Here is a 12518-nt window from a genome sequence, read left to right on the forward strand (position 1 = left end):
GCCGGTGGATGTCTTGGAAGTCACCGGAGGGCGAAGAAGAATTTTGTCTCAAGGGACACTGGATACCATTTATCAGAGTCGCAGGGCCAGGCTTCATGGCAGAGCTGAGCTGTTCAGGGAATTGAGGCATAAAACTGGATGTGTGCTGAAGGAGGACAAGGAGGCCTACGTGCAAGGGATCTGTGAGGGGGTAGAGCAACACCTGTGGTCAAGTGATTCTCGTCCCGCTTTCAGGGGAATTCACGCATTGCATTCCTCCAAGCCCATCCCTCGGTGCACTGCAGTTAGAGCGGAGGGTGGTTGGCTCTTGACAGAGGAGTCCAAAGTGAAGGCCCGCTGGCCCAGTTACATTGAGCGGCTGTGTCCGGCTGACCCACCAGCAATTGAGTTGGATGTCAGGGGTGTTACTATCCCTATTGCTGACTCTCCAATCAACTGTGGTCCACCTTCATTTGTGGAAACACAGGCAGTGGTGAACCGGTTGAAATGGGGTAAAGCTCCAGGGATCTATGGCATCCATGCTGAGCTTCTCAAGGCTGGTGGAAATGCTGCACTCTTGTCGTTGCATGCAGTTTTGTGCTCTGCCTGGAACACAAGCATAATCCCAACTGATTGGAAGAGGGGCCTTGTTGTCCCTCTCTGGAAAGGGAAGGGTGATCGCCAGGACTGCAACAACTACCGAGGGGTGACGCTGCTCTTCGTGCCGGACAAGGTCTTTCCTCGGATAATTCTTGATAGGGTTCGCCACCATCTGCTTGAGTACCAGCACCCAGAGCAGTCATGCTTTACACCAAAAAGGTCAACGATTGACCGTATCCTTGCTCTTCGGTTCCTCACCGAATGCAGATGAAAGTTTTGGCAGGGGCTGCCTGCAGCTTATGTTGATCTCCATAAAGCATTTGATTCAGTGAATCGGGATGCCCTCTGGAGGGTTCTTGGTCTTCGTGGGGTGCCACGAAAACTGATCGATCTGATGTCTGAACTCTACTCTGGTACTTAGAGTGGTGTGAGATGTGGTGGTGCCTTCTCTGACTTATTTCCCGTTGTTAGTGGAGTTCATCAGGGGTGTGTACTGGCCCCCACACTTTTCAGTGCTTGTATGGACTGGATTCTCGGGAGGATGTCGGAGAGATCAAGCTGTGGTCCATCGTTTGGGAATGTCAAGATCTCTGAACTTGATTTCGCAGATGATGCAGTCATCTTTGCGGACACTCCAGATATCCTTTTGGGGACCCTTGAGGTGCTGAATGAGAAGTCAGAGCCAGTGGGATTACGTGTTTCCTGGGTCAAAACTAAGTTCCAGGCTTTCAATGACATTTTGGATGCTGCTATCCTGTCTGTACCTGTTTGTGGTGAGGATGTTGAGGTCACGGAGAGATTCACTTACCTTGGCAGTGATATTCATGTCTCTGCTGACTGTGAGTCAGAGGTTAATGGACATCTGGGTCGGGCCTGGGGAGTCATGGATTCACTGGATAATGGGGTGTGGTGCTGCCGGTACCTGTGCTGCCGGTCCAATTCTTCAGGTCCTTGGTGCTTCTAGTCTTGCTCTACAGATGTGAGACTTGGACTCTGACCAAGGATGTGAGACAGAGACTTAATTCCTTTGGTACCAGGTCTCTTCAGAGAATCATTGGCTATTACTGGTCGGACTTTGTGTCCAATGAGCAGTTGCTGAGAGAGACTCAAATGAGATTTGTTACCTGCATAGTCCGTGAGCATCATCTGCGGCTGTATGGACATGTGGCTCGTTTTCCTGACGCTGATCTGTGGTGTAGTCATGCCCACGGGGAGGGGCATGATGATGATGCATGATGGGCGTGATGGTGGAGGAGTGGCCGTGGGGGTCGGCAAGGGATATGAGGTGTGCACCAGATTCTCTAAGCAAGGGAGCTTTGCGAGTGGAGTTGGCAAATGGGCTGACCACATGCCACATGGTTGCAGTGGGTTGATCAGCATCTCAAGGAGATGGGGATGGGCCAAGGATGGCCAGATGGAGGCCCCTGGAGTACCGGCGGAAAGTGGACGCAGCGACGCACTGCTCTGGCGCATGCTCCCATACCTGACCTGACCTGGTGGAACCTTTTGCCATCTTTCATCTCTGCGTTAGGTGGGAAGCATGGGGATTTGTGATGGCGCGCTGTAGACTTTTCTCTCGTTTCGGATTAAATTATGAATAACAACCCAATTATTTTGTATTAAAACAATACGAACATGAGATGCTCTGCACCATGTCCATCACCTTATCATCCATATTAAAATGCACTCATCACGACACCATTTGATTATTTTCACATGCAGTTGAGGATTTTAACAAATAGATACTTTCCTTGGACACATCATTTCATCAAAAAGGTGTGATACATGGATTTCCCCCTCCTGCTCCAAAAATTATGCAATAAATCGACAACTTCTGAGTGTTAAAGACACTACATCCATGAACATACGTCCACTTTGCACGTTTGTAGATCGAATGCACAATAAAATGTACAGCACAGATTGCTGTGAACCTCACTTCCCAGCAACCACTTAAACATTTGGGTTTACAAGTAACATCCTAGGAAGAGGTCATTAACTAGCAACATGCTGTTCACTGTTGTTTATAAAATTAGGAAAAGAGATAAATCCAGACTCTGTGTTATAATGGTTATAGCATCCACTCTGATTCTGTGAGGTCGGTGATTCGATTCTGACCTCCGATGAGTCGTACCAAAGCCTTTAAGAATGGTATGTGCCAGTTCCTCGCTTGACACTCCGCATAAAGAGGATAGAGCACGGATAAAGCATGTGGGTTGATATCCTATGGGGTTGGGGAAATTTCTTCTTAATTGCCCTGCTGACTGCATACAGAAGAGCAACGTCACAAATATGGTGTTAACAGTACCCAGAGTTCCCTACGAAGTTGTGTACTTACCCCTAGGTCAGGAGCTATGTTTTGCTGAAGTAATCACAATAGTCATCACAATAACAACTCTCAATTTTTCATCAAATTCCTGCAAAAACATGAATTAACTGCACTTTGGATGATTCAATGTCATACTGTATATCATGTGACTCTCTCACCTAGGAGAGGGGGTGGGCTTGCATGCAACAGCATTGGTGATGGGCACGCACACATTTTTTATTATGAGCTCCCCCTCAATGCTGACTGACGGCACGCAACCAATCACCATGTTCCCCCTAGAACGAGCCGTGTCTCCACCTCCCCCTGGCCCAACGCTAACTAATCCATAGCCACAGTGGTATCTCCGACCTGGGCGCAGCGAACTAATCACTGACGTGAGCATCGAACTAATCATGCGATGGGAAGGGTCCAATTCGCACCTCACACATGCTGGTGGACAGCTGGGAGGAAGGGCCTTGTCTCTTTGTTGGTGGCAAGGAACGTACACACCTCTGAACTCTCCAGCCTGAGTTTGACTCTCAGCTATAAACTGTTATCCTGATGTTTTGCAGGCAGGGCGCTTCATCAATGTGTGTGCCGTCCCTAAGATAAACGTTAAACTGGGCATCCTGTCAGCCAGCATGAGTCTGTGGATGTTAAAGATCCCACAGTGATCTTCATGAAGAGTAGGCGAGCTATCGCTGGCACCATAGCCAAATCCCAGCTCTAACCTGCAGGGGGCACTGCAGTAGTAGCACAGTTGCACCCAAAGCAAAGCCATTTGCTGCATATGGAAGAAAAAGAAGAAGTCAGAGAAAAGTGCTGTTTCACCCGCTTCGCACCCAGCCTTGCGCAACTCAACATAAGGGGAACATGTGAACAAGACATCTTGTAATCGAATCTTAGACAAGGCTCGTCCCCCTGGCAAGCCACAGAAAGAACTACAACGGCACTCGGGAGAGCGCATACCTCTGCCAGGTTGAACAGTTTACGTTTTGCATCCCAATGATCGGCTGGATCTCCACCCGGGCCTTAACCAAAATGTATTTGGCTTGTTTGTGTTACCTATCCAACTCTTCCACCAATTTTTGTCCGAATCCGTCCATCACTTTTTGCGATGTTGTGCTATAGTTGTTCATCGTTTTTGGCCCTCTCTCTCGATGCCGAAGAATCACTTGAAAAACTATCCTGTTGGTGATAGGATCTGCTTCTTTCCCCTTCTTGTGAATAGGAGTTATTTTCGCCAACTTCCTGGTAAATGTGATTTGGCCAAAGGAGAAAAACAGGCTGAAGAGAGCAGACAGAAGAGAAGCAAGACCAGTGGAGCAGGATTTGAGAACATAGGGACTGGGCCCATCGTCAATGCAGAATTGGGGCTGGACCAAACGTTGCCTACTTTCTTTGGTGAGAAAGACACAAAGTCCAGTTGACAGTGCCACAACGGGACAGACGAGGATGGCTTTGACACATGAGATTCGGAAGCAAACACTGAATTGAGACATTTTGTCTCATCTCTCGCAGAGTCTGGGTGGTGCTGTTTGAGGTGAGGGAGGAGGTGCTGTGGAAGCATACACCACAGATGGACTTGACAAGGTGTGAGCAGGAAATTGAGGAAGGGAGGCTAGATGGAGTTTTTGGCTCGATTTTTTTTTTCCCCCCTCTCTATTTCTGCAGGAGAGAGGCTCACGAAAGGCTGTTACTTGTTTAGCTCATGGAAGAGCAAGGATTGAATTAGATTTGCAGGATTATGCTTATGGCTAGTCTAAGGATAGACACGCCTGTTGCCGGCCTTATGGAGTGACTTAAAGTTGTCCTCTCTCGGGTTCGTCTTCCCGCTGCTTTACGACAACTGCCTTGCCACATAATTCATTGCACCTGGGCTCAGAGGATAGATATAATAGCCACAGATGGGATGGAATAAACCGGTGGAGGAGAGGGAGTACACTCTTGTTGAAGTATTCCCAGGATGAATCAATATCAGTTTCAGCAGCACATTCCTTTTGTGAGAGGGCAGATTGCACTGCAGTCCCTGCCAGTTGGCCTGTGCAAACAACCTGATTCGGTGGTGTTGAGGTCACTCTCCTTCAAATATAATTGACAGAGAATGAAATTTTTCCCTGGCTTCACAATGCGGCCACTGGGAGTTGTACATTTCTCTACGCAGCTTTCATGGAATGGAATTATTTGGTCTTGTAGAGGCCCAGCGATGCTGGGGTTGTTGATTCTTCTCCATGCTGATTTAACCAGTCATTTGTGATTGTGCTTTTGTCCCAAAATTGTTAATTGGTCGTTACGAAGTGACTGGCCATTATAATTGTGATATGTTGTGCCATATTTGTTGTCCTGAAAGTCCAATGTAGTCCATGCAATCCATTTTGTTCATGTCAGCAGATTTGTACCTCCGATAGTCACGAATAGGCAGGTGCACTGCTTTCAGTGATGTTATTGATCCTTTAAACAATCACTGATCATTCTCTACCTACATTACATTTCTGTCCTCTCCTGGTATGCCTGGTGTTGGCTTAATGGTTAGAGTGGTGGGCTTTGGATCCTAGGGTCCTGAGTTCAAATCCCATTTAGCTGTTGAATTGATACTCGGTGGGGTTAACTCGGCCTTTCATCCTTCCGAGGTCGGCAAAATGAGTGCCAGCTTGCTGGTACACTGTGTCGGAGTGGCGACCCGTCCAGGATTGTGCCCAATCGCCAAGGAGACTGCTTAAGCAGCACCAATGCTCTGCACAGAGTATGGTCCTAATCTCCTCTCCTCCCCTGGTGCCTTCATCAAATCGCACTGTTCTACCAACATACACCCTCCAACTTTCCTATTCCTTTTTTCCCCCAGAAATCTTGACCAAATGCTTGTATTCACAACTTTCTGAGCTCAAATATTCATCTAATGCAGGGTTTTCAATGCTCCTACTAAACCTCAAGGCATAATTGTGTTACATCATGTGTTGTACCTGCAGGAATGCTACACACCTTTCATAAACGGTTGCTTCTTCGAGCTGGATGCGCAGCCCTATTGCGAGCTGCATTACCACGCCCGCCGTGGCTCACTCTGTGCAGGCTGTCAAAAGCCGATCACCGGCCGCTGCATCTCAGCGATGGGTCACAAGTTCCATCCTGAGCACTTCACCTGTGCCTTCTGCACCAAGCAGCTGAACAAGGGGACCTTTAAGGAGCAAAATGACAAGCCATACTGTCATCCATGTTTTGTGAAGCTCTTTGGTTGAATTTGTGCAGAATTTCCCTTGAAAACACACAGTTTCAACATTTTCATAACCCTCAAAAGATTATTTTCACAAAATTGACTTTCTTATTTTCTCTCCAAATATATTAAAGCTTACCAATTTTGGGATGGGATAGGGGGCTTTTAGGAGCCCGTTTCATGAGCATCATGTCACTTTGACGTTGTGACCAAAGAGTAGTGCTGCCATTGTGTTCTGAGAAGGAAAACAAAGAAGCATTGTGATAGAGTTTTGCTGAAAAAACATTGTAGCGTTCCACCATACAAACACCGACTGCATTGTTTCACTGTGGATCACTCGGATTGTTTGGGAAACAGAGGAAACATGTCCCGTGTGAAAGTAGCAAGTTGCGTTACCCTGAAGCTTTTCAGTTATAAACCTGGCAGAACAATTATTCCTCGTACATTAACGTCTTTATCGTGTTTATTGAATGGACAGTTTAAAAATTGTGAAAAAAAACTTTGTTATAACGCATTCAATAACTAGAACGTCACTCAGGAGAGCACACACCTCCGCTAGGCTGAATCGTTTATGTTTTGTATCCCACCGATAGGCCGGATCTGAATCCGGACCTTAACTAAAATCGAATCGGCTTGTTCTTGTCACCCAACTCATCCACCAAGTTTTGTCATAATCCGTTTATAACCTTTTGAGATATCGTGCTATATATAGTTTGAGATATCGTGATATCGTGCTATATATAGTATACACTTGACACATACCCAACCTGTCCACCAGTTTCACCTAAATCCATCCAGAACTTTTTGAGACATCCTGCTCACAGACAGACAAACAAATAAGGGTGAAAACATAACCTCCATCCACCTTCAGTGGCAGCGGTAAAAAATAATGACAATGTATTATAAGTATTCCCCAATAATGAGGAGATTGGTTGGATGTGAGGGACATTGTATTGCAACCTTGAGCTAATTGGTGCACATTAGCCTCTTCCAGTCTCCAATGGAAGATGATGCTTGAAATGAGTAAAGGTGCTCAAAATAGAATTTTGTTGCTGAAAATGTTTCCTCACACAAGAGGACAATTTAAAAAAACAACAAAATACACCGACAAATTTTGTCTCTGGTACACGTGCACCAAATCCCCTCTCAATAACCTTGTGCTTTTCATGCCACACTGTCCTTCACCTCCAAACACAAAGAACACTGGTCGGTTATAGCTCATACTCAAGGAGGTCAACATGCTTTAGGAACAAGATTCTCACAGCTGAGGAGTGACCAGTTCTTAAAACTTTTACAAGTATGACGTATATGCACAAAACACACTCGTTTCGGCGATATAGTATAATCGACTCGAATGTTGCAAAATGGAAACCTTTGATCAGACCAGCTTGCACAGTATATGAACGACAAAATAAACTTTGAAAACAATTGGGGGTTTCATCCGAATCGATCCATAATCCGACAGTACCACCTTGTCACGAAGCTGCGCGCAGTCAATTTAACGGCAAGCAAGTTATCGGGGGGGGGGGGGGCACGTCTCGTGTTGAAGCGGTGGTGGACATTGCCGATAGTCTCACAAAGTCGATGTTTTTATCACCTGCTCAGTCATAGTGATGTGATGCTCTTGAAACGTCCCCTTTAGAGTAAAGGAAGTATTGAATTCAACGAGGTGGTCGGGCGTGTCTATCGATACATTCGTCTTTCATTAAGAACTTGATTCTGACCCACTGAACATTTTATATTGCTCAAATGCTAATCAAGATGGTTCTAAGATGAACCAGACACCACACAGGGAGCGAAACACCGGAGTATAGCATCTTGGGATGGATGGAATTATTTACCATGTCCTTTTTCTTTTTCCAATTGAACTCCATGCACCCGATTCCTTCCACAGTGTCTTGCAGTGAGTGCTTGGACAACCACACAATTGTAAGAGGCATGTCAAATTTGTTTTTATTACTTTTCAAAGAAAAAGTTCCAACAAAATATTTGCTTCTCGCACTGTACTGGGCAACGCGACATTACATTTGCGCATTCTGCTTATTGAAAGCTCGGCTTGCAGGAAGTCGTGAAATTTCTTCCTTAAAGGGTGGGACACACACCTTCCTGTGTCTGGACTCATCAAATTTATCTTGAGAATGTCTTTTCTCATATACAGTATACGTACAGTATGCAGTACATATATATATATATATATATATATATATATATATATATATATATATATATATATATATATATATATATATATATATATATATATATGGGTGACATCCTCCCATTCACATAATACATTGGCCTTAGTTTGGAAGTTTTTCTTTGAATGATAAAATTCAGTTAAAAATCAAGAACTATCTCATATCATGATTTACTATTCCTGTTTATATGGATGTTTTCCTTTCTTTAAGGGACACACTGTGTTATCTTTTCATATCTCAATTAGCATTCTCATCTATATGCAGTAATAACATCCAGTCGCACAAAGTTGAAAATAGTATCATATTTAATAACGACCAAGGACCTTGGCAGACAAAAAAAAATTTGATTTGAACAAAAACATTTTCATTATTCACATTGATACCAATAACTGCCCACACAAAGCATGTGTATGCAATTTGTACACGAGTATGCAATTTGTAGACGTCCACCAAGATTGCTGATATAAGACACCTGGGACATTCGGAAGCGTTTTTCTCTCCAGGGTTCAAGCGTAGTCGTATGTATTAAATAGATTCACGAGGAACTTGGACGGAAGAGGCCATTTTGTCCACCAAGCCTGTACTACATTGGCACCACATTACTTAAATCTCACAGTTTATCAAATTAAATTCACTGTGGTAGGGATGTGGAGGGTAGAGCAGTGGGGATGCGACAGCGGACAAGCACGGACATTTCCAGGGTGTTTTATCTATATGATAAGATCCAATGTTCGTGTCATTTTTTGCATCTCCTCCCAAACCACTGGTCACATAAAGTTGAAAATGGTACCACATAAATCGCCAAGGACATAAACAGTGCGGGATCAAGAAATAATAGATTTGGACAAAAACATTTTCATTATTCACATCGATAAATGCTGAGACAAAACAGCGTGAACTTTGAACAAAACAGCGTGAACAAAACAAAAGAAGCAAGAATGCTTCATGTGGTTTGGTGACAAGTTTCGAGATGCTGCTGATTGGCTGTGCGAGGCTAGGTGCACTGTGATTGGCTCCTGGCAAGTGATTTCAATGAACCCTTACTGAACCTGTTTCCTCGTTTTTAGAACCTCAAAATATTTTTTTTACAAATTGGACCTACAAATAGGCCTCGGGCCCATGAGCTTGCAAGTTAGTGAATGAAATCTGCTTTTTGTTTTAGAAAAATATATTCTGCTGCTTACTCTATTTAAATTTATTTTTTAAGACACATTGGTATAGTTATGAAGGAACTACGAATTCCACTTGCATCGGCATCATCCAACTGCATGTTTTCACATTGTCATTGCTTATCTTGCCACTCGGCTTTCTAAAAAGGTTAAAAAAAAATCCTGCAACTAGTGCCAAGTGATAAAACAATGCCCTTCCTGGCGTAGAGCATGTTTCGCTCCGTTAACATTTGTGAAGAAACGTCGTACATTTCCCAATGGGAATGCTCGGGAGCAGCGTTAATGTACACAAGTGTTGCAGAGCACATGTTATCACCATGTGAGGTGCAACTTTTAAATACCAGCCTATAGCATCGCGGCAGGATGTATTTCAAACATACATGGCTTGATGTTTGATGCATTTGTAGTGCAGCTAAGTACAATAACATACATTGCATCCGTATCAAAATGAAACTATGTCAGATACCGAATATCACCGTTACTCCGTTAAAAATGCCATTTTCTTCCATTTGTTTTTCCATTTCTAAAACAAACCGAAGAAGTATCAACAATATTATTTGATGGAGTGTTTGATATGTAATTGTTTCTCAACAAAAAACAAATCGATTTGCATTTTAAACTATAACACAGTGTACCCTTTTAATCAATGAAGAAATAACGCATTCAAATTGAACAAACATTAAGCATCTTTCCCAGGGCCCCCTCATGATGCTGTTTCTTTTGACGGAGGTAGATAACTATGATAACATTTCATGGTAACCAAGGCAGCCAGGAATTGATGATATCATTGGTTAAAATAATGTTATATATATATAAAATAATAACAAGTGCACACTTTACCAGCAGATAGTCCAAACACTTTTCACTATTTCGATGAGAGGATGTATCTGGTCGTTTCCTATGGTGTCGGACGTGTTTAAACTTCCCGGAAGTTTACGTACCTTTTCATTTGTCAAAAAAGAAATTATTTTGAGGAAGGTGTACGCGTACTGTATTACTATCCAGATTCTCTGTTTTTTCAGCCGCTATTCATCGTAGTTGCTGTCTCGTCACCTTTATGGTTTATAAGTCATGAACAGTACAGGAGGTTGCAAAATGTTCACGGTACGATTACCAGGTATGCAAAGGGATTTTTAAATACCATAGTGTAACGGCTGGCTGGCTTTGCAAGGAAAATGCCAATAATGTTAGGAGATCTGGTATACTTTGTTCCAATATATTTTAAATACCATAGTGTAACGGCTGGCTAGCTTTGCAAGGAAAATGCCAATAATGTTAGGAAATCTGGTATACTTTGTACCAATATATTTTAAATACCTTTTTTTTTTTAAACATCGGGAAGGCATTTCCTTTGGTTGATAAGATCATGTTGGAAATTCTGCATTGTTAATCAGAGTTAATTTCCTGTAGATAGATTATTTGAAGGGATGTTTGCCAGTTGTAGTTTGAAACCTCAGGAGCAAGAAGTCCAAAGGTTGTTTTCTTTTCCATTGACCATTGCTGCAGCAGATGCACAGATGGAATTCTGAACCACAGGATAATCCTGACGTTTGTCATGTGTTAGGATTTGCTCAGGCTGATTTACAATGATCTTTATTATTGTGCCTTAATGTACACACAAACACACACGCACGCACGCACGCACACTGCAGCATTATATTGAATATATATATATATATATATATATATATATATATATATATATATATATATATATATATATATATATATATATATATATATATATATATATATATATATATATCACATTTTGCAGGATTTTATTGTGCGTATATTTTGTCAGTTATAACATTTGTTGATATATTCATGTTTGACTATCCGTTTTAGCTTGTGATGGATATTGATGTGTGCTTGTTGTGCGTCGACGAGTGAAGATACGAGTGTAAAAGGCCGCACAATGTACGTGAGGCTTCAAAGCACAAAGTGCCAAACGGCGTGCCGGCTTGTGAGGAGTAAAAACAAAGGCCGGCAGCATTTGGAAGAGCGCAGTGAGTCCGTTAAACATACCGAGAGAAGATGATGCTTTGCAATTTTTTTGTTTTCCTGCTTTTCGTAAAATTTGCTCGTATTTTGTGTTTAAAATTGAAATACATTGTTAGCCTTGCTTTCTTTCTTTCTTTCTTTTTTTTAACCTCTTGGTGCATTGAATTGAGCAATTTTGTTATAACTTTTCTCGTTAAAAAAAAGAAGCATTAATGTGTCAAAAAAATTATTTTGGTTTCTAACTTCATTTTCTTGTATGGGTAGGAATGCAACATTTAAATGCGTAAAGAGAAATTGATGGTTCATTTCAGTGTTATTTCTAAATGAAGGCAAACAAGAAGGATTTGAATGAATAACGTAAGATTGGGATGAAATGATTGATTGATAAATTTATTAGAAGCAAAATCACAGTGTGAATCTGTATTTCTTCATATCAGCGTCATAATATCAAGGGTTTGATTTATCCTCCACGGTTTAACCAACGTTGTGGACCGATTTTAAATGTTGTTTTGGTACAATAAATATATTTCCAGTTTCTGGCCTTTTATTTGAAAACATAAAGCTCACACAGGACTTTAACAAGTTGGAGTATGGTAATTGTGATTTGATGAGATGTACTATACTGTACTCTTGACAGAGCATCGATGGTGCCGAAGCAGTTTCTTAGCACATTGGGTGGTTTACCATTGCCTTCACAGCAGTCAGTCAGGTCAGGGATTTGTAATTTGGTCAGGGTGCTGGTGATAGCTCTCCTAAAGGACTCTGTGGGATCTTTAACGTCAACCAACTAATGCCGGCAGATGGGACGCCCAGTTTAACATACATCCGAGGGACGACAGACATACTGATGTAAATCACCCTGCCTGCGAAACACCGGGATGACGGTTTATAGCTGCGTCAGGATTTGAACCCAGGCGAGATAGATAGCTCAGAGGCAATCATAACCCTACTCTCTAAAATAAGGTAATTATGTATGTATGTATGTATGTATGTATGACTGTGCATACGTCTGACAAATCATAGAAAAAATATGGCTAGGCCAGTCTCCACCAAAT

The 12518-nt window shown here is 42.6% G+C and overlaps 1 protein-coding gene across 6 annotated transcripts in view; it reads left to right on the forward strand.

The window, feature by feature from the left end:
- Nucleotides 1-11998, forward strand: part of LOC147011158 (paxillin-like) — a 91899-nt gene extending 79901 nt beyond the window's left edge. For all 6 annotated transcript variants that reach the window (XM_085860005.1, XM_085860006.1, XM_085860004.1 and 3 more), the window contains one exon: nt 5851-11998. In XM_085860005.1, the coding sequence (XP_085716131.1) occupies nt 5851-6117 (267 nt within the window). In that variant the 3' untranslated portion in view covers nt 6118-11998. The remainder of the gene's footprint in view (nt 1-5850) is intronic.
- The last annotated feature ends 520 nt before the right edge of the window (nt 11999-12518 follow it).

Source organism: Eptatretus burgeri, chromosome 16 (genome assembly GCF_056783735.1).
Source record: "Eptatretus burgeri isolate ZD-2024b chromosome 16, Ebu_testis_v1, whole genome shotgun sequence".
NCBI classification, from domain to species: domain Eukaryota; kingdom Metazoa; phylum Chordata; class Myxini; order Myxiniformes; family Myxinidae; genus Eptatretus; species Eptatretus burgeri.